General features: G+C 43.2%; 1 protein-coding gene across 18 annotated transcripts in view; it reads right to left on the bottom strand.

The window, feature by feature from the left end:
• Window positions 1-27,153, bottom strand: part of Add1 (adducin 1) — a 68,767-nt gene that overhangs the window by 32,736 nt on the left and 8,878 nt on the right. For 8 of the 18 annotated variants that reach the window (XM_046423500.2, XM_046423504.2, XM_046423496.2 and 5 more), the window contains exon 2: window positions 4,617-4,831. In XM_046423500.2, the coding sequence (XP_046279456.1) occupies window positions 4,617-4,811 (195 nt within the window). In that variant the 5' untranslated portion in view covers window positions 4,812-4,831. Of the gene's footprint in view, window positions 1-1,274; window positions 1,416-4,616; window positions 4,832-13,317; window positions 13,342-13,991; window positions 14,115-27,153 lie in introns of those variants that run through there. The other 10 variants (XM_058572458.1, XM_058572450.1, XM_058572455.1 and 7 more) reach the window with 4 other exon arrangements.

The raw sequence follows: 27,153 nt of genomic DNA on the forward strand, positions 1-27,153 counted from the left end.
GAGGCACTGGGTTCAATACTCAGCACCACATAAAAATAAAATAAAGAGGGGCTATGGTTGTGGCTCAGGGGTAGAGCACTTGCCTAGCACAAGTGCAGTGTGGGTTCAATCCTTAGCACCACATATAAATTAAAAAAATAAAATAAAGGTATTGTGTTCAATTGTGTCCAACTACAACTAAAAAAATATTTTTTTTAAAAAAAGATATCGTGTCCATCTACAACTAAAAACTATATATATATATATATATATATATATATATATATATATATATATATTTTTTTTTAAAGGCCTAGGTGTAGTTCAATGGTAAAGCACTCCAGGGATCAATCCCCAGTACTTAGAAAAAAGAAAAAAGAAAAAGAGCCCTCTCAAGAACCCCTACCTACCACCACATCATGATACGTAATATCACAGATCATATTCTGTGGTAGTCAATAAGGGAGGGAAAACCAACCAAGAAATAAATCATCAGAACATAATCAATGGACAGCTGCAGGGGTGCACACCAGCAACTCAGGAAGCTGAGGCAGGAGGATCTCGAATTCAAGGCCAGCCTGGGCAATTCAGCAAGATCCTGGCTCAAAATAAATTCCAGAAAAGGCTGGGGGTGTGTAGCTCAGTGGTACAGCACCCCTGGGTTCAATCCACAGAACCAAGAAAAAATAAATAAATGAAAGAGATACAGTTGGCCTCTAGCGGGTGAGCAATGCTGGTCACAGGGGGTGCGAGAGCCTTGAAGGAACAGGCCCTCTGCGCTCAGGGCCCTCAGGCTGAAAACTCACCCAAACCATCTCGGTGGTTTCCAAATCCACTTACACCGCTATGAACAGACTGAGGACAAACTTTAGATAAGAACTCCAGACCTTAGTGAAGAAAACAAAAGGGAAAAGGTACAGTGCAGAGGCCCCGTGCATCCACAGCACAAACGGCCAGGGGCTGGCTGGGCGGTGACCAGGAGTCCTGGAGGAGCCCCCTGCACCCGGCACCACCCCCATAGCAGGCACAGCAGAGGCCCTCAGCCTGATCCTGTGGTCTCAACTCCCAATAGCTCAGTCTCCTTAGTGCTGCCTCTCCACCTCCAGATCCCCCCTCCTCCAGCCCACCTCAGCCCCCAATCCCATGGCCACACCCCAGGCCTTGTCATTCCTGGTAACTATGCCCCTCTTGGATCCCGAGGCCATCCTGCGGATATGCCCACTCCTAGCAGCCAACTCATCTTTCTTCCATCCCATCATGACCCTCACCTTCCAGTCATTTCTCCAACTTCTTACCATTTCATGTGGAAAAATCTCAACTCTCCTTCCCTCTCCTGGTGCTGGGCAAAGGGGCTGGGGCAGGCAGGAATGAAGACGGGCCACATAACTGCTCTGCGCTCTCTGACCCAAGTCCATGGCCTCTGGCTCTGTCCCCATCTGCAATAACCCAGGCCATTCTTGACTCTCCTGGCCCTTTGCCCCACTCCTCTTCATGCCCTCTCTCTCCTGCAGTCTCCTGTGCCACTCCCTGTGCCCATTCTCAACAGGTGATCCTACCTATTTTAGGAGAGACCTCACAAGCTCCTGCTTGGTCCCACCAGCCATCAGGGCAGTGCCCACTCGCCTCCCCCTCTTCACTGGGCTGAGACCCACCCTCTGCTTGCACTCTGGCTCCCATTCCATCTGGCCCATCAAAGGACAGGACATCTGCAGTCCCCCTGTCCTGTGCCATGGCTTTTCCCTCTCCCCTGGACAGCTCCTTCAGTGTGCAAACGCACTGTCATTTCACCCACCTGACCAGGAAGACTTCTTCAGTCCCACACCCCCTCCAGCTACTGCCTCGCTTCTGTGCTCCCTTTTAGCAAAAGGCTTCAAAGAAACTGTCCAGCTCTACAGTCCGATTTCTCTCCTCACACCCTCTGGAGTCCAGGGGCTCTGCCTTTCTCACCTGCGGCTCACCAAATTACCCAAGACCAACACCAGGCTCTGCAGGACTCCGCCCAGCCACCTCTCCAGCCTCTGCAGAGACTCCCTGCATTGGGCTTCTCCTGGTTTTCTTCCCACGCCACTGGCTACTCCTTCTCAGATTCTTCTGCTAGTTCTTGCCCATCTCCCAGAGCACAGCCCTCAGTCCTCTCCTCTGCCAGCACTCCTCCCTTGATGAGCTCCTCTGCCCACACAGTGTGCTGAGGGCTCCCAGGCTGGCTTCTTTGCCTAGATCTCTCCCCGAACTTCAGGCTTAAAAATCCCACTCCTACGAAAGCTCTCCACATGGGAATGCTGAGATGGGGACTTCTTCTCCCCAGTCTTAGAAATGCTCATTTTCATGTTTCTAGCTGCTCAGGCCCAAAACCCCACCACATCAGACAGTCTAAGAGCTTTACACATAACACCCACTTGACCCCTGTCACAATTCTAAAGGAGCCTACTTTACAAATGGAAAACTGAGGTATGGAAAAACTTGGAAACTTGTCCAAAGTTACAGGACTACCAAATGATGAAGCCAAGATATGCACTCAGACTCTAGGTGGTAAAAACCATCCAAATCTATCTTTCCTTCCTCCCACTGTATCAACAAATGGGGCGGAGAAAATTCTAACAGGTATACTCTGAAAACATCACTGTTTTATCCCTAATGTTATCACAGCGCTTGGTGTGCACACAGTTCTTGATTCTCTGAGGAGTGGATGAGAAAAAGAAAGTTCCCCTTTCTGCTGTCTGAAATAGTGTCATGCCAAGGATATGTGGGAAGAACAAGTAACGGCAGAACCTCTCAGCCAGTGGCTGGTGAGAGCCAGTTCTGCAGGTGTTCCATTATGGACCGGAGACAGAAACAGCTCATAGAAAGGAGGGCCTGCTCCCCCTGAGCAAGACTTCACAGGGATACCAGAGGGAGATAGAGAGAGGCAGAAGAAGGGCATTCGGGGAAGAACAGGTGCAAAGACATGTAGCAGCTAGCTAAATGTCACCTGGAACTGCTAGTGGTGAAGTTCCAGGGGAAAACAGAGAGACTATAGAGGTGAACAAGATACATTCTGGTTGACCCCATTGGGTTGCCAATTTAATGCAGTTAAATGTGATGTTCAAAACGATTTTCTAAATGGGCCAAGGACCTGAAGAGACACTTCTCAGAAGGTGATGTACAATCAATCAACAAATATATGAAAAAATGTTCGTCACCTCTAACAGTTAAAGAAATGCAAATCAAAACCACTCTAAGATTTCATCTCACCTCAGTTAGAATGACAGCTATTATGAGGACAAACAACAATAAGTGTTGGCAAGGATGTGGGGTAAAAGGTACACTCGTACACTGCTGGTGGGACTGAAAATTGATGCAGCCAATATAGAAAGCAGTATGGAGATTTCTTGGAAAATTGGGAATGGAACCACCATTTGACCCAGCTATCCCTCTCCTTGGTCTATACCCAAAAGACTTAAAAATAGCACATGGGACACAGCCACATTAATGTTTATAGCAGCACAAGTCACAATAACTAAACTGTGAAACCAACCTAAATGCCCTTCAATAGATGAATGGATAAAAAAAATGTGGCATATATTCACAATGGAATATTACTCAGCAATAAAAGAGAATAAAATCATGGCATTTGCAGTTAAATGGATGGAGTTAGAGAAGACAATGCTAAGTGAAGTTAGCCAATCCCAAAAAAACCAATGCGGAATGTTTTCTTTGATATAAGGAAACTGACTCATAGTGGGATAGGAGGATGAGAGGAATACACAAACTCTAGATAGGGCAGAGGGGCTGGAGGGGAAGGGAGGGGGCACGGGGTTGTTAATGATGGTGGAATGTAATGATCATTATTATCCAAAGTACAGGTATGAAGACACAAATTGGTGTGAATGTACTGTGTATCAAATAGAGATATGAAAAATTGTGCTCTATATGTGTAATAAGAATTGTAATGCACTCCGTTGTCTTATATTAAAAAAAATATATATATATATATATATATTTTTCCCCCCTGCCGGGCATGGTGGCACACACTCAGCAGCACAAGAAGCTGAGGCAGGAGGATCACAAGTTCAAAGCCAGCCTCAGCAAAAGCAAGGCGCGGAGCAACTCAGTGACACTAAATACATCACAGGGCTAGGGATGTGGCTCAGTGGTCGAGTGTCCCTGAGTTCAATCCCTAGTACCTAAAAAAAAAAAAAAAAAAAAAAAAAAAAAAAAAAAACTATTTTCTGAGCCAGGGACTACACCTACAATCCCAGCCACTTGGGAGGCTGAGGCAGGAGGAGCACACGTTCAAGACCAGCCTCCGCAACTTAGTGAGGCCCTCTCTCAAAACAAAAAAACAAAAAGAAAGGGCTAGAGATGTGGCTCAGTAGTTAAGCACCCCAGGTTCAATCCTTAATACCAAAAAAAAGTAAATTAAAAAGTAAGCCCTCTGGAGAAACAGTTAAGACAGGAAGAAAGAGAAGTAAAGGCCTCCTCTCCGTTCTGACACTAAAGATTCTTCATTGTGTCTGATAACACAGACTAAGCTGAACTCCTTCAACAACCATCTACCTCAATATGAGGTACTACCTCCTGTGTTAGAAAAAATGATGAGGCCACTCATACAACAGCATAAGAAGATCACATCTGCTCAGAGAAAGCACTCCTCTTACAGGGCTTTGCAGAATCATGGACACCCTCTTCTTCTGTTCCATCATATTGAAGTCCTGGCGAAGATCTGGTGCCATGTTCCTCTCCCGCAAGTATTCTGGATTGTTCTCATCCACTCTGTCGAAGTACCTCTCCTTGTGGGGAGCTGTGGTTGGGGGTGGTGAGGTCACCACTGCAGCCCGAGTATCACCATTCATTGTACACTCTTTCTAGGGCCCTACAGAATCAAAATAAAAAAGAATTATTGTTTTCAAATGTCCAACAGCGTTTCATAATGAGCACATCAGCCTGGTAAATACAACCTTCAGCATGGGGACACAATGACTAACAATAGGAGCCATGACCTGTGGGTTTCTTTGTGGCTTCAGAGGCACAAGCTGATTGGTAGTCTCCCATCCTCCATATTCAGTGGCCATGTTCTTTATCAGACAACAGGAGAACAATCTAACAAAGCTACTGTGTCCACTGACAAATCCAAAGAGAACTGAACACTAAACTTCTGACTACATGATAATTCACACTCTTGATTTATCCCACACAAAAAGGATCTGCTAATAGCAGCACAGTTCATTTCTGGAGAAATCTGATTTCTTTCTCCTCCCCCACCCCATCCCTGCCCAGTACTAGGGATGAAGCTGGGGCTTTCCACACGCTAACAAATGCTCTATGCTGAGCCACACACACCACCCTGAGAAATCTGACTTCTAATAGTTTTCAAAAAATGTATCAGTAGTATCCCTGCAAAGCATTCCCCAAACAGATCAGAGGAAGAGAAGTTATTAACACATCTACATTCATGCAGATGGAAACAGTCCCCATTAACAATCACGTTTTTGGTACCAAGAATAAATAACAGTAAATACAAGAAGTGTCAATATGCCCCAGTTTGTGAATAATATAAAAAGATGCCAAGAGGGCTCAAATTTAAGTCTGCTGACACGGCTACTTACTTTGCATTCTATTTAACCCAACCTCTCACCTAAAATGATGTTCTTACATACTATATAATGTTCATCTTTAATCCCTAAGCAATGCCTTTAATCATTTAATAGTTCCCTTTCTGTTCCTATAAAATACTGAAAGACTGCTTCAAAAATATACATACAGCATACGGAGCATTTCCTACATCCAGTTCACTGTACACTGGGCACAAAAATTGGACATGACCACGCTCCGGAAACAGTTCAGACACAATTTAGCAAGGAGACAGACTCACTGTAAAAGGCAGGGGCACTGTTTGAGATGTTAAAACAAAAACTCTGAGACCAGGGGATGTTTGAAATTAAAGGGTTCACCAAGCTGTCACAGAAGCCGGCCAGAAAAGGATCAGCCTGGGACCAGTGTCTGCAGCTACCAGCCCCGGGGCCAGAAGAGTCAGAAACACGGGCCTTTTCTTAAGGAAAATTGAAGAAGAAAGCACAAATCACTGACACTGAACTTACACTAGCTGCGTAGGAGAGGCAAAGTGGGGACCTTTGGGGAAGGACAGACAACCCAGGAGCAGCACCTGTGAGCAGGACACAAAGGTCTCAGCACACATCAGGAAGGGATGCAGTTTTTGTTGGCCTGGCCCACAGCTACCCTGACGAACTTCCCTAGGTTTCCTTCCTCCAACTTCAGGCCCTTCTGACCACAAACAACAGCCAAGGCCACAGGGAAACTGGCCAGCTGAACTGTGGAACTAGCACCTACCACAGTCCCCAGCATGTGTGAGGCTGTGAACAAAATTTAAAAAAAAAAAAATGTTTTCTTTTAATAAATAAGGGATAAGAAGTAAAAGATACAAGACAAATGTCTGCGAGGCCACTGGCAGGGATTTCTAATGGTGGGTGACTGAGCATCAGCTCCTCAGGCCACAGAGATGAGAAGGTAGAGAGTTAAAGGCTAATCAGATTAGCAACTAAAAAGTAGCTGGTACCCGCCTGACCACAGATCCAAACCCAGCAGCAAACACTATATAATGTGCAGAAGAGAAGAAGCTAGATCCTGGGCGCTGGCCAAGGCAGGCTTTCTACTGGACACCACATGCACAGGTAAAAGCTGGGGACAGGGAGAAGCTGTAGCCCTCCTCACAAGGAAACACTGTGCAGGACAAGACACCATGGAGCACAGGAGGCAACCACGGGCAGAGGAGGCGTCTTCAAGTCCTGCCTGAGAAGGCACATCCAGGAATGTCAAGGACTGCCACAACTTGATATTTGAAGTAATTTTATTTAAAGAGTTTTTTTTATACATATTTGTAGTTGCATATGAACACAATGCCTTTATTTTATTCACTTATTTATTTATATGTGGGGCTGAGGTTTGAATCCAGGGCCTCACACATGCTAGGCAAGCGCTCTATCACTGAGCCACAATCCCAGCCCTGAAACAATATATTTTTTTAAGACCCTGAAAACCATCAAGGGGTCACAATGGATGCCACATGGAGCAGAATTGCCCAGCTAAGCTTTGCCTAAATTCATGATTTGCAAAATAACGACATATGAAAAAGTAATCATTTTAAGCTACTCAGACCTGGGATGGTTTTCTGGGCTGGAATAAACAGCTAAAAAACCATGAATATCAATTAAAGGAGAGGAGGAGGAGGCCCAGTAGCCAGGCTGCATGCTGGACACTGCTTGAACTGTACATGATCTGTTCTCAATGCCCCTGAGTTGATACACCATTATTCTGCTCACTTTAAAGATGAGGAAACTTATTTAGCTAGAAAGTAACGGGTGGGATTTGCTTCTTGATTCCCAGAGTCCTGAAAGAAAAGATTCTTTGTGAAGCCAACATGTTCAAGATAAGACAGGCTGCTTTCCTTTTGCTGGAAACTGCCAAAACCGTGAATGCCGTGAGAAGGTCTACATACCAGGCCTGCCTGCACTCCACTCCTTAAATAAGATTAGAATTAAAATGTACACATTCTGAGCTCAGTAGTCAAGACTAAGCATGACCCTACTTTTCAAGTACAAACCTATACCTGGCCTTTCTCAATTCTGGCTTTGGGTTTTGTTAACATGATTTTAAGAATAATGTTAAAAGGGACTAATTAAAATAATTTTAGGGCCAGGGTTATGGCTCAGTGGTAAGTGCTTGCCTAGCATGCAAGAGGCACTGGGTTCGATCCCTGGCACCACATAAAAATAAAAACAAATAAAATAAAAGTGTTGTATCTATCTACAACTAAAAGTCACAATAATAATTTTAAAAGAACAAATCTTTTTTTTTTTTTTTTGGTACTAGGGATTGAACTCGGGGGCACTCAACCACTGAGCCACATCCCCAGCCCTATTTTGTATTTTATTTAGAGATAGGGTCTCACTGAGTTGCTTAGTGCCTGGCTGTTGCTGAAGCTGGCTTTGAACTTGAAATCCTCCTGCCTCAGTCTCCCATGCCGCTGGAATTACAGACGAGTGCCACAGTACCCAGCAAAAGATCTTTTTTTTTTTTTTTTTTTTTTGGTGGTGATGCTGAGGTTAAACCAGGGCCTTGTGCATGCTAGGCAACTACTCTATCAACTGAGTTGTATCCACAGCCCTGAAAGGACTAATCTTAATGTCTAACAATAAATGGTTACAAAATAAATATTAACTTTTAAAATCTGCTCAAAACCACATTTCCCAAGCAGCTTCTCCTGCTGCTGAACAGAGATCTGCTTGTCACTAGAACTCAGCCTTGCAGGAAAGGAAGCAGAATCTTTCATTAAGGTATGGTTTCGTCTTTCTTCTCCACAGATGCTTCATGAGGGGCACAAAGGGAGGAATTGGGGAGGTGAATTGGGGAGGTAGAGGAATTGTAGAATTAGTTCCACTGTGAAGGTCGAGGTTAAGAATGACTGGAAGGAGGGCTGGGGATGTGGCTCAAGCGGTAACGCGCTCACTTGGCATGCGCAGGGCACTGGGTTCGATCCTCAGCACCACATAAAATAAAATAAAGCTGTCGTATCCACCAAAAATTGAAAAATAAATATTAAAAAATTCTCTCTCTTTAAAAAAAAAAAAAAAAAAAAAAAAGAATGACTGGAAGGACCAAGCATGGAGTTTAGGATCAATCAATGAAACACTAAAAGCACAAGTTTTAAAGAAACCCAGCTAACTTAAAACATTGGGGGTGGGGCTAACAGCAAAAGTAAAATAAAGTGACTGAGTAATCTGTGCTAATATTTATTTCCAATCACTGTGCGTCTAAAGGAAGGCTGTTTAGTACTTGGTACTAAAGTGTTCATTCCTTAACATTAAAATGAATAATAAAGAAAAGCTCATTCAAGCGACTGGGGGCAATGGACTCTAACCCATGAGCTTGCCTGTCATTTCAGAAAGCGAAAGGGATCAGAAAACATTACTATCAGGTCTCAATGTGTACTCGTGCATCATAAAAGCCACAGTATTATTTATAGAAAAAATGGGAAATGTAATTTTTAAAATAACTTTAGGAAACAATGCTATGCCGTTCCAATGGTAATTCAAAAGTCAGAAAAATTTAAAAACCCAGTGAATCAGTTTACTGAGAATGTACATAAATCTACTATTTTGACCCTTAAAATGTGTTCTGCCCCCCCATGAATCTATACTGTTAACTTTAAGTTTTACTTGTAATAATAATACTCCTCAATTTAAGCACTGAATATCCATGCCATTTTTCCTTTACAGGTACATGTAGATGTATGGTCTTCAGCAGAAAAAAAAAAAATAGGAAATATGATACATTGATTTTCTTTCCACAGCCTTTATTAAACACCAGTGTGGGTCTTAGTTTCCCATTATGTAAAATAAGAAAACTGCATTAAAATTTTCCAGGGTCCTGGAGCATTCCAAAACACCGTGACTTTATGACATTCATATATTTATAATATTTTCATTATTTAATGCAAGTGTATCCCACTCTAAATTACTTTTCCTGACAACTTAGAGAAAAGCAAATCTTTCACCCATTTTATCCCATTGTCCCAGATGTGGAATACCTATAAGAACTTACATGAATATAGTATACAATATATAATTATGCAATATACACTTATAGATGAATGATTAAACAATGATTATAATATTAACATAATAATTTACAAGCTCTAGATTATGAATTTCAAGCTATTTTAATGCACCTGTGTCACTTCCATTGAAATATTCACAAAATTAAAAACCTGGGGCATTTTAATGGGCTAAATGTGGGGGCTGGGGGACTTGTTCAATGCAAAATTATGAAACTACAGAAATTCTTTAGTATGATATCTATATACAACTAAAACCGTGGGCTGAATCTATGCAGCTCAGTGGTAGAGTGCCTGCCTAGTGTGCATGCATAAGGCCCTGGATCTGATCTCCAATACCACAAAAAAAAAGGTTAGAGCATTTAATAGCAAAACTATAAAATTTCCTATTCTGCTATATAATGTTATATTATAATGGCAAATATACACAGACAAGATGATATAATGGCAAATAGTATTGAAGCAGTAGAATCAAGTATGGGTTAATGTTTCTCTATCTCAATAATCTAGAAGTTGCTACAATTTTACTTGTAAAATAAATCCTAACAATTTCACTATGGGCAATATATTGACACCTAAATTAATGAAATTCCTGGGAACAACCCTTTACAACACACACACACAAAAGAAAACAAGTCTGGATGGATTGTAACAGAAAAGGCTGGCCTGCCCATGTGACAATCATGCATCCACTTTGTCCCACCCCCCAAACACACAGCTCAAATCCAGAGCATTCTCTCTCACCCCCAAGACCAGCAACACCCTCCTAAAGGTTCCTCTATCCATCCCCCACAGCAATCCATTCTCCACCACTAGGCCAGAGTTTTAAAATATAAAACCAGATCATATCACTCACATCCCTGCTGAAAACCTGCAGCTAATACCTGGATTCTAATTAAACAAATTGTAAAATATAAATCAAAAAATGACATTTGAGACAACTGGACAAAACTGAATATTAATGCCAGAAAAGAACTGCTGTTAAAATTTTTAATTGTGATATTCCCACAGTTAAACAGAGAAATGTTTATGGGTGAAATAAAATGATGCCTGAAATCTACCTAAAACATGGAGGAGCAGGTAGGGGTACACACAAGAACAAGACTGGCCATGGGCTGGTGATACTGCAGCAGGGTGAGGCCCAGGGTCCCTGCTCTTCTGGTTAGGAGGCTGGCAGTGCTCCATGATGACCTGAACAACAGGCTCCAGATGCCAGCCCCTGCACGCTCCCTCAGCGCTGTTCCACTGGCATCAGGATGGGAGACAATTTCATCGTTAACATTCCTTTCTAACAACCCAGAGGACACCACTCGAAGATGCTAGGTGAATCTGGAAACACTAAGGGCGCCCTCCTGTAGTTTTTTGTAGCAAAGGTATTCGGGGCCAGAATGATCCATCCTCACTAATGTATGATCTACCTTCAGACCAAAACCCAGACAGATTTTCTCTAAAACATCTAGGGAACTAATCCGAGAGCCTTTGGTCAGACTGTTATTTCTCAGCACCTTCCACGTTGACAGATATTTTTACTAATGGGCAACTATTTCAAGTGTTTGCATGATTTACTTTTGAATTCCTAAAGCCAGCATTTGAAACCAAACCAAAGATTAAAACAAGCAAGAAGGTGGCCATTAAAGAAGTTCTCTGGGTTAAAATGCCTGCTGGAAAACTCTTGCCAGAATTTCTACATATTCTTGAAGTATTTCCCAGAGAGACATCTACCTATCCTTTGTCAGCAGGAAGGGAGTGTCTACTAGTGGGAGGTGGAAAGAGCAAATAGGGCATGTTATGGGCTAAATGGTGTTCCCTCAAAATTTCTATGCTAAAATCCTCAATCACAGGGCTGGGGATGTGGCTCAAGTGGTAGCGCACTCGCCTGGCATGCGTGTGGCCCAGGTTCAATCCTCAGCACCACATACAAACAAAGATGTTGTGTCCGTTGAAAACTAAAAAGTAAATATTAAAAAAAAAAATTTAAAAAAAAATCCTCAATCACAGTACTCCAGCATGTGACCTTATAGGGAAAGAGGGTCCTTTCAGGTGTAATCAGTTCAGATGACGTCATATTCAAGCAGGGTGGGCCCTGGTCCCCCACGACTGGTGTCCTCGTAGAAGGGGAGCTTGCCCAGACTCACAGGCAGAGAGAAGGCCCTGTGAAGATGAAGGCAGAGGTCTGTGGTGGTTCTACAAGCCAAGGAGCCCCAGGGATTCCAGGACAACAGGAGCTGCAGAGCCCGGGACAGAAGCCCCTTGCAGCCTTCAGAGGAGCCAGCCCTGGACAGATTGATGGGGACTTGCAGCCGCCAGGACAGGGAGGCGCCATCTTTTAAGGCCCAGGTTTGTATTACATACCTGGGAAACCTTCACAGAAGAGATGCTTCCCAGGCGTCCTGGGGAGGGAGCACCACCTAGTGAAGGACACCTCCTGAGCCCTGAAGAGGCCCAACAGTGAGGAGGCTGATCGCCAACTTCCCTCACATTTTATACTGCCTGGTTCCCAACAGGTGCCCAATAAACTAGTTTGTTTTTTTTTTTTTTTTTTTTTTTTTTTTTGGTACCAGGGATTAAACCCAGGGATGTTTTACCATTGAGCTACAATCCACAGCCCTCTTTATTTTTAATTTTGAAACAGGGTCTCACTAAATCACTTTGGGCCTTGCTAAATGGCTGAGGCTGGCCTCAAACTTTCAATCTTCCTGTCTTAGCCTCCAGAAGCACTGGGATTACAAGCATGCGCCATCGCACTCTTCTCTTGAGTAAATTTTAAATGAAGTAATTAAGTATTCTCTCCCTTCAAAACCTGTCAGACCCCAATCATACTCAAAGGCCAACTCAAATATTTCCTGCTCTGTGCAGCCTTCCCCAATCCTGACTCCTGGCCTCCCACATGCCAGGACACCTCGTTCCTACCTCCTTTACGGCCATTTCTAAACAGGACCAAACTCTTTGGGTGAATGCTCGTTCCACTACCAGTCCATGGGCCATCAGAGGAGAGACAATCCATTTCTACCTTGTTTTGTAAATGAGCCCCCATCACCACCAGCATCTCACACAGCAGGGGCTCAACTGAGATTGTGCTTCAAGTAAGTCATCTGCTACAGGGGACAACTCACTTCTCTGAGAGGAAGGGCTCTGTGAAGGCTGCCATCCAGGATGAAACTGCATCTTTGGGACACTCTCAAAGTCAAAGACAGAGTCTCTGCTGGGAAGAGTGACCAGACTGAAAGATTCAGGGGAGCCAACAGTGAGGTCACACCCAGGCCCAGGGCAGCAAAGTCTGCATACCCAGGAAGCACCCTGGGTGAGACAGCAGAAGAGGCACAGGAGCCCCCAAATTCATGACAACTCAGAAACCTGCAAACCTAGAAAGACCACAGCACTAAAAAGGGGACCCTAACATCCACTGGCAAGAGGGAACCCACCTGAACTCTCCCCAATGGAACAGCCAACTGCAGGGCAGAACCCTCCCTGCTTACATGGCCTGCTAGGAATGCACTTCCACTTCCCTGAAAAGACAGACACGACCTCACGACCTCTCGCTGGCTGAAGCTGCTTCTTCTCCACTCAAGCGAACTGAAAGTGTCCTGATCCAGACCTCAGGGCTTAGGAAAAGCCTTTAATCACTCTGAGCGGATCATTTCTATTCCTGTGTCTCTGGATGTTCTCCTCAGATGAAAACTCGGAAGATTCTTTAACAATAATCACAACTTAAAATGATCACTGCTTACCATGTGCCAAGTACTGATTTGAATAAACTCATTTTTATATATGTCAATTCATTTTTCCTGCATATAAAGACACTGAGGGGCTGGGGATGTGGCTCAAGCGGTAGCGCGCTCGCCTGGCATGCGTGCGGCCCGGGTTCGATCCTCAGCACCACATACAAAGATGTTGTGTCCGCCGAAAACTAAAAAAAAAAATAAAAAAATTAAAAAAATAAATAAATAAATAAATAAAGGACACTGAGGCCCAATGAAGGTAAAGCAGGCAGGAATGGGCAGCCAGGCTGCAGAGGTCCCTCCTCACGAAACTGTACTCTGCCATTGCAGGCTTCATGTCTCAGCACAGTTCAAATGAGAAACAAACCCAAAAATAAAGACGTAAAAATTAGTCAAAGCACCGTGTCTCTGCTATGTCCCACACATATCTCCAGTTAATCAGGAACCAACTACCTAGGTGAGTCCTCTTGCTCCTCTGGCTGCAATGGAATCATTAGCTAACAGCATCCCAGCCTAAACCTTCCACCTTTTTTTGTTGAATACAGATGTCACTGCTTTTAACTAGAGCTTCTATCAATCCTACGATGGATAACTAGAGGACAATTCCAGTTACTTGCTTCAGGTCGAATAGGCAATAATCAGAGAAGCAGTGATTTAAGAATGGTGTAGAGCTGGCCCTCTACCTTCTTACGGCTGACAGTGGGACCTCAAGCCCACACACAGGTCAGGACCAGGCCAGGAGTCAGGTGGCAGTCCACTCACAGTACTGTGAAGCTTCAACATGCATGAAGCATCCTCACCTCCACCTAGTGAACAAATGAGATGATGCAGCTGAGTACACGCTGAAGAAATGGTAGAACAGGATAGAGCTGAAATCTTCATCCTTATGATCCCCAACCTCCAGACTTAATGTTTCCCAAACCCAGCTACAGAGAATGCAAGTCACAAAAGCAAGGCTGGGCCAGACACAGTGGTGTGCATCTGTAACTCCAGTAATTTGGGAGGCTGAGACAGGAGTATTAACAATTCAAGGCCCTGTCTCAAAATAACAAAGGGCTGGGATGCACCTCAGTGGTAGGAGCTCCTGGGTTCAACCCACAGTACAAAGGAGGGAGGAAAGAAATGCAGGGGACCCAGAAGCACAGCTAGCATGTGTATTTCATAGGGACACTGCCAAAGCCCACTGCAGCCATTTCACACACCGCAGGCACATCCACACACAAGCTACTCGATTCAACGACCCTGTGAGGAATCTCATCTGCTGATGAAAGAACTGACTCAGTTTGCGTGCCACAGGCCTCAGTAAAGAAATGGCCAACTTTGAACCCAACCCAAAAAACCACTCACTCCAAATGCCACGAACTGCCGCACAGGAGTCAAAGGGGTTGGTGCAGAAAGAACAAGAAGGCCTCTCTCTTCCTCCCAGTTCAGCACTGTTTCCCCTCATTTAGCATACAAAAGGGCTCAGAAAATACCTGCCAAACGAACCAATGCTAAAGAAATACAGAAATCATTCTGTTACTAACAAAATTTACTTTCATTCCAAATCATTCTATTTAAAGTGACATCCATTACTTTCACATGGCCCATGAGCAATATAATCTATACACTTTTTAAAAAAAAATTTAATATTCATTTTATAGTTGGACACAATACCTTTATGTCACTCATTTATTTTGTACGTGGTGCTAAGGATCGAACCCAGGGTCCCGCGCATGCGAGACGAGACGAGTGCTCTACCACTGAGCCACAACCCCAGCCCTTTTTTTTTTTTCTTTTTAACGGGGTTGAGGATTGAACTTGGGGCCTCACACATGCTAGGCAAGCACTCTACCCCAAGCTACATCCCCAGCCCATCCACATTTTCTTAAGTGCTTTCAAGAAGAAATTCCACAAAGCAAACAATCGAGATTTCAGGAGAGGAATCTGGGAGACATAATGGTATATACTTGACAATGACTGACACCACACAAGAGGCCTGCACTGGAATTACTGGATGAGTCACTTGTTCTGAGACGCGGCCCTGGACCTGTCCTCATGGCAAAGAAAACAGCACACAACTTCATCCTGCTGCAACGTCAGGTGCTCTCCCTATTTGCGCTACTTTATGGTACTGTGACTGTCCTTCTGTCACTACAGTATTTCTTATTTTTACTCAAGTTCTCAAAGTTTACTGTTTACTCAAAGAAAACTTTTCCTGGTTTATTTCCCCTTGCAGCACTAGGAATCAACCAAGGGCCTTGCACATGCTAAGCCAGCCCTCCACCACTGAGCCACACCCAGCCAGAAAATTTATCCTGAATTTCATTCCATGAGGGCAGTATGCTAAGACTAAGTGATGGTTTGGTTTGAATTTTTATTGGGGTGGGGGGTAGGGAGGGTAACTTTGACAGGGCTGTAGGTAAAAGGAAGATTAAAATACTGACCACAAAAAACAGACAGGCAGGTTCTTTCAGAATCTAATGGTCAGCAACTGAATATTGTCAAGTGATTGGTTCACTGAGAATACAAATGATAAAAGGAAGCTTTGAACCAAGAGTGGCTAGGGGATGAGAACTACACAACCGCTGAGCACTAAGGAATGTATCCATATTATGTATACACAAAGGCTGGAGCACAGCTGCTCAGCAATCTCTGGGACTTCTGAGGACAGTGCCAGGTTTCCTTCTTAAGCTACAAAGGAAGCAAAAGCCAGCTAGGCGCAGCAACTTAGTGAAGTCCTAAGCACGCCCCTGACCCACTTTTCTTTTTTTCTTTTGTTTTTATTTCATCTAGCTTTGAATACTTTGACACCATTCCACCTTAATATATTTATGCCAGGCACAGCAGCACATGCCTAATCCCAGTGGCTTGGAGGTTGAGGCAGGAGAATCTCGAGTTCAAAGCCAGGCTCAGCAACTTAGCAAGGTCCTAAGCAACTCAGCGAGACCCTATCTCTAAATAAAATACAAAAAAGGGCTGGGGATGTGGCTCAGAGGTTGAGTGCCCTGAGTTCAATCCCCCCCACCCCACCCCACCCCCCAAAAAATCCAAGTGACATTTTAAAGGGTAAAATTTAGCCACGAAAGGAAAATAAAGTTACCAAAAGCGAATTCAGACAAAGGGAAATGGCATATATTTTTATTATTAGTTTTTACTTAACCAAAACAGTGCCACAACAACAGACATGACAGTAGGAGGCAGGTAGAGGGGAGAATCCAAACTCAAAAAGGTTCCACTGACAGGCCTTGGAACTTGCAGATCCTGTACGGCTTCAAATGCAGCAAGAAGAGACACAGGACTGCCGCCACACTTCCCAGAGAGTTGACACGCACTCAGTGGTCAAGCCTTCGCTGAGCTCTACTGAGAGGCTACCTGAAGCCTGCCCCAGGCACTGTCCAACCACCAAACACCCGAGGAAGTCACCAAACAAATGCAGGTTTCTGCCTTCAGGGTGCACACCTTCCCAGAGGAGCCAAGAGGACAGGGGCCACAAGCAAACCACACAGCAGTCCCTCAGAAGGGAAGGCCCATGGGTGGAGACTGAAGCCCAGGAGGTGGGGAGGAAGTCACATGTTAGGCAGGAAGAGCAGAGGAAGCCCAAGAAGGGACAGCCAAGCAAAGAGACTCAGGTGGTGATGGCCATGCACCCAGAAAAGCATTCCAGGCAGGGGACAGCCAGAGCCAAAGCCAAAGGTAAGAACTGTGGAGGGGAGAGAGTCCATCAGTGGGCTTTTGTCACTAATACTTGAGAAAAACAATGCAGAGCGCAGCTCCACTTCTCTGGGCCTGAGGTGAGGTAGAACTTCACGGCAGAGGCTTGGTGGCGAAAAGCTGCTCAGCTCATGGCGTGAGGAATGGGGAGAGAGGGAGATCCAGGAAGGGGAAGGAGATTTACCTTCCAGGAAGCACCCGTGATCGTCCTCCAATGAGGCTCCACCTCCTACAGTTTTTGCCAACTCCCAATATTCCATTCAGCTTTGAATCCATCTATGGTTCATCAACTGATGAGGTTAATGGCCTCGTGAGCCAATTGCTTCTCAAAGATCTCTGAACACTGCTGCAAATGGCCTGGCAAACGGCCATTTGAAAGAAGCAAAAGCCAGCTAGGCGCAGTGGCACACGCCTGGAATCCCGGTGGCTTGGGAGGCTGAGGCAGGAGGATCACGAGTTTAAAACCAGCCTCAGCAACTTAGCACTCAGCAGACCCTGTCTCTAAATAAGAACATTAAGAAAGGCTGGGGTGTGGCTCAGTGGCTAAGCACCTCTGGGTCCAATCTTTAGTACCCACAAAAAAAAAAAAAGGAAGCAAAAGCCAAGAGGCAAAGCGGTGAAGCAAAGGGCTGAGCACCTGGTTCACTCCACACTCAAAACCAGCCCCAGAGGTGGGACCAGAATCCCAGCACCACCAGAAAATACAGACTAATTATGTGCAGCTCCTAAAACCCTACCTAGTGGGAGCCTCTAAGACCCACTGTCTCCATCCAGCTACCAGCAGCTCCTTAGGCTCCCAGCAGCACCTGGCGCTGCCCTGCCTCCTGGGGAAGCGTACATCTCTAAGCACTCCTGTGAGCCTCCCTTGCTGTCCCCCATCTTCGGTCCAACCACTCTTTGTTGAGGGGGTGCTCCAGTATCCTGAGCTGCTGCTTCTACCTGACAATACTGCTTGCTGTGCTAACAGCAGCATGCGGGCCCTCCTGTGTCTCAAACAGCACCTTGACATGTGGCTCTCCAGCCTGGCTCTGTAGGCACAGCCTGGAGAGCTTCAAAAACACTGTGGCAGGGCTGGGGATGTAACTCAAGCGGTAGCGCACTCGCCTGGCATGCGCGGGGCGCTGGGTTCGATCCTCAGCACCACGTAAAAATAAAATAAAGATGTTGTGTACACCAAAAACTAAAAAATAAATATTAAAAAATTATCTCTCTAAAAAAAATTAAAAAAAAAAACACTGTGGCACCCAGCAAACCCCAGTCTCTGGGAGTGGGACCTGGACATCCACCCACGCAAAGCTCCAGGTGACTCAGATGGGCTGTGCCAGCACAGTACCACTGGACACACAGCTCCACCTTCAGGCCTGAGTTTTGCGTCTGAGTTAAGTGGGTTTATGTGTCTAAGAATGATGTCAATTCCCAAAGCTGAGATGCAGAAGGATCACAGCTGCATCTGCCTCCAGCTGACTAAATTTGGAGACACCAGCATGTATGGCCCTCAGAGGTAGGGAAATAGAAAAGGGAACTCCAGACCTCAGAGACATTATAACTCAGTGTGTGGGCACTCCAGTGACTCACCAAGACTACAGGAAAACCAGCCAAGTCAGGAAGCACAGACTGATCAGACACTCAGTATGACAAGACCCTCTGCAGATCTGATAGGGGCAGGAACACTCTACAATCTAATTCCAATCAAATACATCAGGAGGGAATAATGGCACTAGCCTGAGACTATCTCCCTCAAAAAAAAAAAAAAAAATGGACATGTACAGGGGATATAGTTTAATAATTATAAAATTGTATGGAAATTTATTTTGTCATAAAGATGATCTTATAAATAATAGCTAAGATGTGGCCAATCATTTAAGCTATAAGTTTTTAATATTTTTTTAGTTGTAAATGGACACAATACCTTTATTTTATTTTTATGTGGTGCTGAAGATCAAACCCAGTGCCTTCCACATGTGAGGCGGGCACTCTACCACCCCCAGTCCCAAGCTACAAGTTTTTTAAAAAGCATATACAAGCCTCAGCAACTTAGCAAGTTCTAAGCAACTCAGTGAGATCTTCTCTAAATAAAAAAAAGCGGGGGGGCTAGGGATATGGCTCAAGCGGTAGTGCGCTCGCCTGGCATGCATGCGGCGCTGGGTTCGATCCTCAGCACCACATAAAAATAAAATAAAGATGTTGTGTCCGTCGAAAACTAAAAAAAAATATTAAAAAATTCTCTCTCTTTATAAAAAGGGGAGGAGGGGCAGGGAATGTGGCTCAGTGGTTAAATGCCCCTGGATTCAATCCCTGATAACAAAAAAATTTTAAAATAGCATGTACAAAATTGTACTGCAGGGGCTGGGGTTGTGGCTCAGTGGTAGAGCACTCACCTAGCACATGCAAGGCCCTGGGTTCGTTCCTCAGCACCACATAAAAATAAATAAAATAAAGGTCCATCAACAACTAAAAAATATTTTTTAAAAAAACTGTACTGCAGCCATGGAACAGGCAAATATATATAAAAGTGGCAGAAGCCAACATCTGCTAAACAATGTGTCTATCAACCTCTCCTCTTGCAGCCCTACTACCTGTTGGCTGAAATAAGAACACGCTGCCTGCTAGGCTACGGCTGGGTCCCAACAGCTCTTTCTTCACTGAGATCAGTCTCCCACAGGATAGCCTGTAGTGCATGGCCAACGCTTCCCTCCAATGGAGCCAAAGTCTCTGCTTTCTTTGGCATTCCTCTGGGTAGTAGGAGAGGATGATTTTTTTTATTTATATCTGAAATTGCCCTTATGAACTATTCATTTCCTTCCTTTAACTACATGTTGAGATCTGGATGTATTTATTTTGTAAATTTGAAAAAGTGATGTAGCTATTGTCCTTTTATCCCCAGATCATCATCATAATTTTATTTTTCAATGAGTAAATACTTGAGCATTTGCATAATGACAACTACACGTCATTATTCCTTCACAGGCATACACCTAACAAAATGTTCCAAGAAAGTTATTTGGATTTTTTTGGTTTTTTTGTTTGTTTGTTTTTGGTACCAGGGATTGAACTCAAGGGAGCTTAACCACTGAGCCACATCCCCAGACCTTTTTTTATATTTATTTAGAGACAGGGTCTCGCTAAGTTGCTTAGGGCCTCACTAAGTTGCTGAGGCTGGCTTTGAACTTCCTATCCTCAGCCTCCTGAGCTTCTGGGATTACTGGCGTGCACCACCACACCCATCCCAAGAAAGTTTTAAAGCATATCTCTGATGAACATTTTATTTGCTTTCTCTCCACAGCATCTATATAATTTTATACATTTCTCTCTAACCCATCTGAGATTCATTTTGATAAATGGTATGTTCTCCAGTTATCTCAATGCCATGAATCCCTCCTCCCCACAAGGTGAAGTGTCTTTCTGCTCCCCTCCAGGGCTTTGGACACACACTTCAACCTAGCAGCAGCAGTGCCCCACTACTGCTTCATAACCTTCGACTTAGACCTTGGGTAAGTTCATCATCTTCTGTGTCTCAGTTTCCTCATTTATAACAAAATGCACTTAGTCATATGTTCCAAGACTGTAGAGGCCGCAAGGAGGGACAAGTGTGAGATGGGCAGCAGAATGATGGCACACAGCAGTACCCTACAAACAATGAGCATGTTAATCGTTCCAGTACCTGATGAGAAAGCAAAAGTAACATACCAAAAACTTCACTTCAAAATTTCAAGAACATTAAGTGTAACCAACTAAAGTTAAAATGCATTTTAATTAAAAATAACATTCGATGAAAAACTTATTTTACCTTTCAGTACCTGAAGTACAGCTCCCCGTTCCACGTGACCTGACATCTCTGGTGAGATTCCTCACTTTAACTCAGCCCCTTAACCAACACTCTCGGGCGTGGTTTCTAAAACAACCCTGGGTGAGGCAGTTAGAGATAAGCCAACCATCTGTTTCACTGAACAAACTGAAGTAAACATTAATGCACCATAGCCTGTTTATATTTCTAAAATCTGTCTGATATCACTAGCACAGAAAATAATCTGGCTCGGGTCTTCGTAAACACTCCATTCTCCTCCCAGTGCTGACTGACCAATAAAGGTGTCTGAGTCATATCTGGAGTCCAGATTCTGGACCAGACCCTAAGTGCTGATCCCAGTTCACAGCCTGGCTGTGCTAGCTTAGGCACACTCTTTTTTCTTTCTTTTTTTAAACAGAATTTTTTTTAAAACAATCAGTCTGGTTTTTCACTGATGGAAGACCTCTTACTCACAAAGTGTGATTTCTTTTTTTTTTTTTTTAAGAAAGAGAGAGAGAAAAGGGGGGGGGGAGGGAGAGAGAAAATTTTAATATTTATTTTTTACTTATCAGCGGACACAACATCTTTATTTGTATGTGGTGCTGAGGATCAAACCCGGGCCGCACGCATGCCAGGCGAGCACGCAACCGCTTGAGCCACATCCCCAGCCCTTAGGCACACTCTTATTCTCTATATGCCTCAGTTTCTTTTTTTTTTAATTTTTTTATTTTAATATTTATTTTTTAGTATTTGGCGGACACAACATCTTTGTTTTGTATGTGGTGCTGAGGATCGAACCCGGGCCGCACGCATGCCAGGCGAGCGCGCTACCGCTTGAGCCACATCCCCAGCCCATGCCTCAGTTTCTTCATCTATAAAATCAGAAAATCATTATCTATTTATTTTGTTGAAGATTAAATTAGTTAATTTACATCAAAGGTTTAGTATAATGCACACAGTAAACTTCAAATAAATGTAGCAATCAATGTTGTTAGCAGCATCAGCAGCATCTGTATGGACTATAATGGACAAGAGTAACCCTTGTTGGTAGGAGCACAGGACACTTATGACCACCACTTAATAGTTCCCTCTTACCAACCATCTCCCTGCTCTGCAGTGAAGTCTTAATCCAACCACTAGACTGCAGCTTACCCAAAGCCATTCAGTGCTTTACCTCTGATATTCTCAACATAATGCTCTGAACACAGTAAACATTAAATAAATGCTTATTAATGTAACAATGAAATGGTACTATATAATAAAGTCAGCTGGGTGCATGCCTGTAATCCTAGTGACTTGGGAATCACTGAGGCAATTTTGTGAGACCGTCTCAAAATTAAAAAGAAAAAGGGAAGAACAGATTGACTTTAGATTAGGTAGAGGAAAGTGAAGGGAGGGGAGCAGGTAGAGAGGTAGGAAGGATAGTAGACATTATTACCCTATGACCGGTGGGATTCTACATCGGGCATGACCAGAAGAATGAGAAATTATACTCCATTATGTATGATGTATGAAAGCGCATTCTGCTGTCATGTGTAAAACAAATTAAAAATTTTAAAAAGAAAGGCATAAAAGGGGCTGGGGTTGTGGTTCAGTGGTAGAATGCTCACCTAGCATGTTTGAGGCACTGGGTTTGAGCCTCAGCACCACATAAAAATAAATAAATGAAATAAAGGTTAAAAAAAAAAAGAAAGGCATAAAAGATAGAACTTATATCAGAAAATGTTTAGTTAGTTCTTATTCATTTTATGGCCTAAAAATTATTAATCTCCCCTAAATACTAATGAATAATATATAAATAACAGCATAGTTACCTACAAGATTTTTGCTTAAAATCCTGTGAAAGGATATCTTCTTACAGGCTGTTGGTAGTCACCCTATATTGGTGAGCATGCCTGGTGTTCTCCTAAATGACCTGGGTTCAACATCTGCTCTGAGGATAGGTTTTTCAGGTTCAATAATTAAAATACAATGATCTTATTACCAAAAAAAAAAAAAAAAAATTAAAAAAGAAAGAAAGAGGGGGACACCTGGGTTAAATTCCCAGTACTCAAAAAATTATATATTATATATCTATAAAATAATTATGTACATATAAACATTTGTAATAGAACAATAGAGCAGTGAACACAGCCTTAGAGGCATACACTTTTAGTTCCAGAAGGAAGTTTAGATGTCACCATATCACTTCACAGATAACAAACTGAGTTTCAGAACGTAATAACTTCACCAAAGTTTCATGTATGGGCCAACCTGAATACCAAGAGACCACTGACACGACACTCACCCACTCCACAGACCCCAGGCTACACTTCAGGATCAGCCTCACAACTGAACACGCTCTTCATACAGTTTCACACACACACAACCACCATTTTCACTACTAATAACATTTAGAATTATCCTAAGTAAGGCACTACTACTCAAGTAAGATTTTCCATGAAAACAAATACTAGATTGTGTGAATAGGGCATATAAATCTATGACGTACAGCTTTCATGAGGGTTCTACTTCACCCTCAAACTGGCACACCAAGGGATCAAAACAGAAATTACCTACCAAGAAAAACTAAAATGGGGCTGGGGCTGTGGCTCAGTGGTAGAGCGCTTGCCTAGCATGTGTGAGGCACTGGGTTCAATTCTCAGCACCACACATTAATAAAAATAAATAAATAAATAAAGGTCCATCGACAACTAAAAAAATTAAAAAGAAAATCTAGAATGTTTTCTATTTACTGTTTACCATTTTCTTAAAGAAGAATCACTACCCTGTTTTTTTATAAAACCATAAATGATAAAAATTGCTGTGATAGGAACCATCTCAGTGACCTCAAAACTCCCACAGGAGGGCTGGGATTGTGGCTCAGAGGTAGGGCGCTCTCCTAGCACGGGTGGGACCCGGGATCAATCCTCAGCACCACATAAAAATAAAGGCATTGTGTTGTGTCCATCTATACCTAAAAAAAAAAAAAACCCTCCCACAGGGATCTACCCTTATGTCCTACAGAGAATACCTCAGCAAGATCCCTTCAAGTGCAGGACCTCTCTCTTATTCTGCGGGTCCCTGATGCCCACTACTATCCCTGGTCCAAGGAAGCATTTTATTTTTTATTTTTGGTACTGGGGATTGAACACCCAGGAGCACTCAACCAATGAGCCACATCCCCAACCCCCATTTTCTTTAAATATTTATTTTTAAGTTATAAGTGGACACAATACCCTTATTTTATTTATATGTGGTGCTGAGGATAGAACCCTCGGATAGATACCTCGGATTCACTGTGAGGGTGAAGCCAGTGGAGAGGACTCACTCTCTCCTGCCTCTTTTGCACCTTCCCTCTGCACAGACAGGAGGGAAGGGAAGGGAGGAAAGTATGAGGCCTATGGCCCCACACTCCTCCATCTGGACATGACCACTGCTGGTACTGCCTTACACAGAGATGGAGACCTTCACCAACATATTTTCAATGACAAAACTGACGCCCACACCCTGACGTGATGACTCTAACACCATCACTATACCAATGACAGCTGGCTGACTTCAGTGAGAATGAAAGTCCTCCTCCAGCATTCACCTTTTTACAGCTGCACTGAGATATCTCACACCAAAACCTTCACCCACTTCAACTGCACAGCTGTGGCTTTGGCATTCTCAGAGGGCTGTGCAGCCATCGTCACAACCTAGATACCATGACATTTTCAGCACCTAAAAAGAAATCTCACTCATACTAGCAGTCACACCTCATTCCTAACCCCCTCCTCAGCCCCAGCCCAGATGACCACTCATCTACTTTCTGCCCCTATTGGTTTGCTTATTCTGGACATTTCACATGAATAAAACCACACAACACCTAGCCTTTATGTCTGCTTCCTTCACCCAGCATGTTTCCCAGGTGTCCAAGCGGAGGAGGTATCGGTGCTTCAACACTTTTTATAAGCTGAAAATTATTCCACTGTATGGATAGTCTACAATTTTGCTCAACCACTCATCAGCTGATGGACACCTGGGCTGTGTCCACTTTGGGGCTATTAAAATAATGCTGCTGTGAACTCGCACACACAGGATTTTGTATAGACATATGTTTTCACTCAGCATTTACATTTTCAAAGTGTTTTCACAATTTCTCTCCTCTGTGTCTTAGAGTACTTCATTTTATGAGGGAGAAACAGGCTTGAAAGTGAGCGAGTACCCCCTACTGCTGCTGACAAACAAAAACGTAAATTTAAGCCAGGTGGCAGAAGCCTATAATCCCAGCTGCTCCAGAGGCAGGAGGATGGCAAACCATATGCCACCCAGTCATTCGTTAATTGAGACAAACTTCCCAGGAGAGGAAAACAGGGCATTCCCTGTATGGCAGCACACCGTACAAAACAGGCTTTCAGTGAACACAAATAAACATATGGGACCGATGTCCGAGTTAAAAGCTAGACTGGGAAAAAGGCTTGCGAAAATAACATTTTTTACATGCTGTTGTCATTTCATACCAGCAGAGCAGATTCCTAAGAAACTGTTTAGTAAAAAGTTAGGACAGGGCTAGGGGTGTGGCCCAGGAACAGAGCACGCACTTGGCATGCAGAAGGCCATGTGTTCAATTCCAGCACCAAAACCACATTCTAAAGCTAGGTGCGCCTGCAGTTGCAGCTGCTTTGGAAGCAGAGGCAGGAAGACCACTGGAGCCCAGGAGTTCAGGGCCCACGTAGGCAACACAGGAAGATCCCATCTCAATCTCTTTCTCTTTTTTACTGCTGGGATAACTGTTCTACGTACTCTAGTCCTATGTAACTTCTTCCTATGTAGCATAAACTCATATAAAGCCTTGTCAAAATATGTTCAACACTGTGAAGGTAACAAGATCAAAAACAATTGTTCTGGTTCAACCCAGCACCACAAAAAGAGAAATGAAAAAGAAAAAAAGAATGCTATTTCTATTAGATGTTACTCATAAGAATTGTTTAAAAAGGAGGCTGGGGTTGTGGCTCAGCAGTAGAGCGCCTGCCTAACACAGGCGAGGCCCTGGATTCAGTCCTCAGCACCACATAAAAATAAATAAAATAAAGGTATTGTGTCCAACTACAAGTAAAAAATAAATATTTTTTAAAAGAATTGTTTAAAAGGGGGAAAAAAAAAAGCCGAAAAGGCAAACTGAATTAAACTTGCTTTCCATCATTCCTTCCAACCCAAGTGTCCTGAACGCAGAAAGTCAGACAAGTATTAACCATTAAACAGTTCTGTTAAAGTTTAATATTATATTATGCTATGCTCAATTCCTAACTATGTTAAGGAACCATGTGACAGCTGATAGGCTCTGACCGAACTAAGGAGGTATTAGTATATTTAATCTGTTAAGTAACTGAATCTTACATAAGGTTCAGCGTTTAAAGTCTTATTAGAAAATAAGGTATTTCAAAAAAGGACATCCCTTATACCTGCCCAAGTAACCATTCAAAGCATGAAGAAATAACTAAATGACAAACAGTGGGCTTTTTGCCTTAATGAGTTTTAATTCTCAAGGAACACAATATACATAAAAGAAAAAGATGTTGCCATTCACAGCCAACACACTACAGCTGCGGACCAGAGGGAATTTTAAAGAGCAAGAGAAAAAACATGTTACACAAGGCCCAAGCCAATAAATATATCACAATGACTGAATGATTTCTGACAGGGAAGTAAAAACAAAGTTTAAAGCTTAGACTGAAAAAAAAAATAATCTTTTTTTTATTAACTTGCTGTTTATCACAAATTCTGCTTATTAGACATTTTATCCACAATCCCTACAGAGAACAAGCTTACAATAAAGGTGCAAGCTGCTCTGCCACACCCTCAGATTCTAGACCATGCTCCTACCTGCAGGAAGAACTTTCAAGGTAATGTAAATCATATTCTAAAAAAAAAAAAAAAAAAAATTAAGTGTATTAATACCACAAGCAAATATGCTGAACAAGGAATCAGATCAATGTCTTTTTCCTGTGGAAATGTGACTTAAATACATTGAATTACATTTTACCATATATAAATTACATCAATTTAAAAACTATATTTTACTGGCTGGGGTTGTAGCTCTGTGGTAGAGCGCTTGCCTAGCTGAGGCACTGGGTTCAATCCTCAGTACCACATTAAAATAAATAAATTAAGGTCCATCAACAATTAAAAAAAAAATTAAACTATATTTTACTATGCTTTTCTTTCAATATTCTCATTCTGAGAATTATTAAAAAAACTGAAGATGGAGAATACACACACACACAGAGTACACAACCAGCGCTCTGCAAGACAGGGAGTTCTAGAGTCAGAGCCTGTGCCCTGCCTAGTGAAAACAAGAGCTAAGATGTCAGAAGCAAGTGCAGCTGGCACCCACGCACCCCCAG

The sequence above is a fragment of the Marmota monax genome, unplaced genomic scaffold, assembly GCF_021218885.2.
Source record: "Marmota monax isolate L192 unplaced genomic scaffold, Marmota_monax_Labrador192_F-V1.1 WCK01_AAM20220418_F8-fsc00009, whole genome shotgun sequence".
NCBI classification, from domain to species: domain Eukaryota; kingdom Metazoa; phylum Chordata; class Mammalia; order Rodentia; family Sciuridae; genus Marmota; species Marmota monax.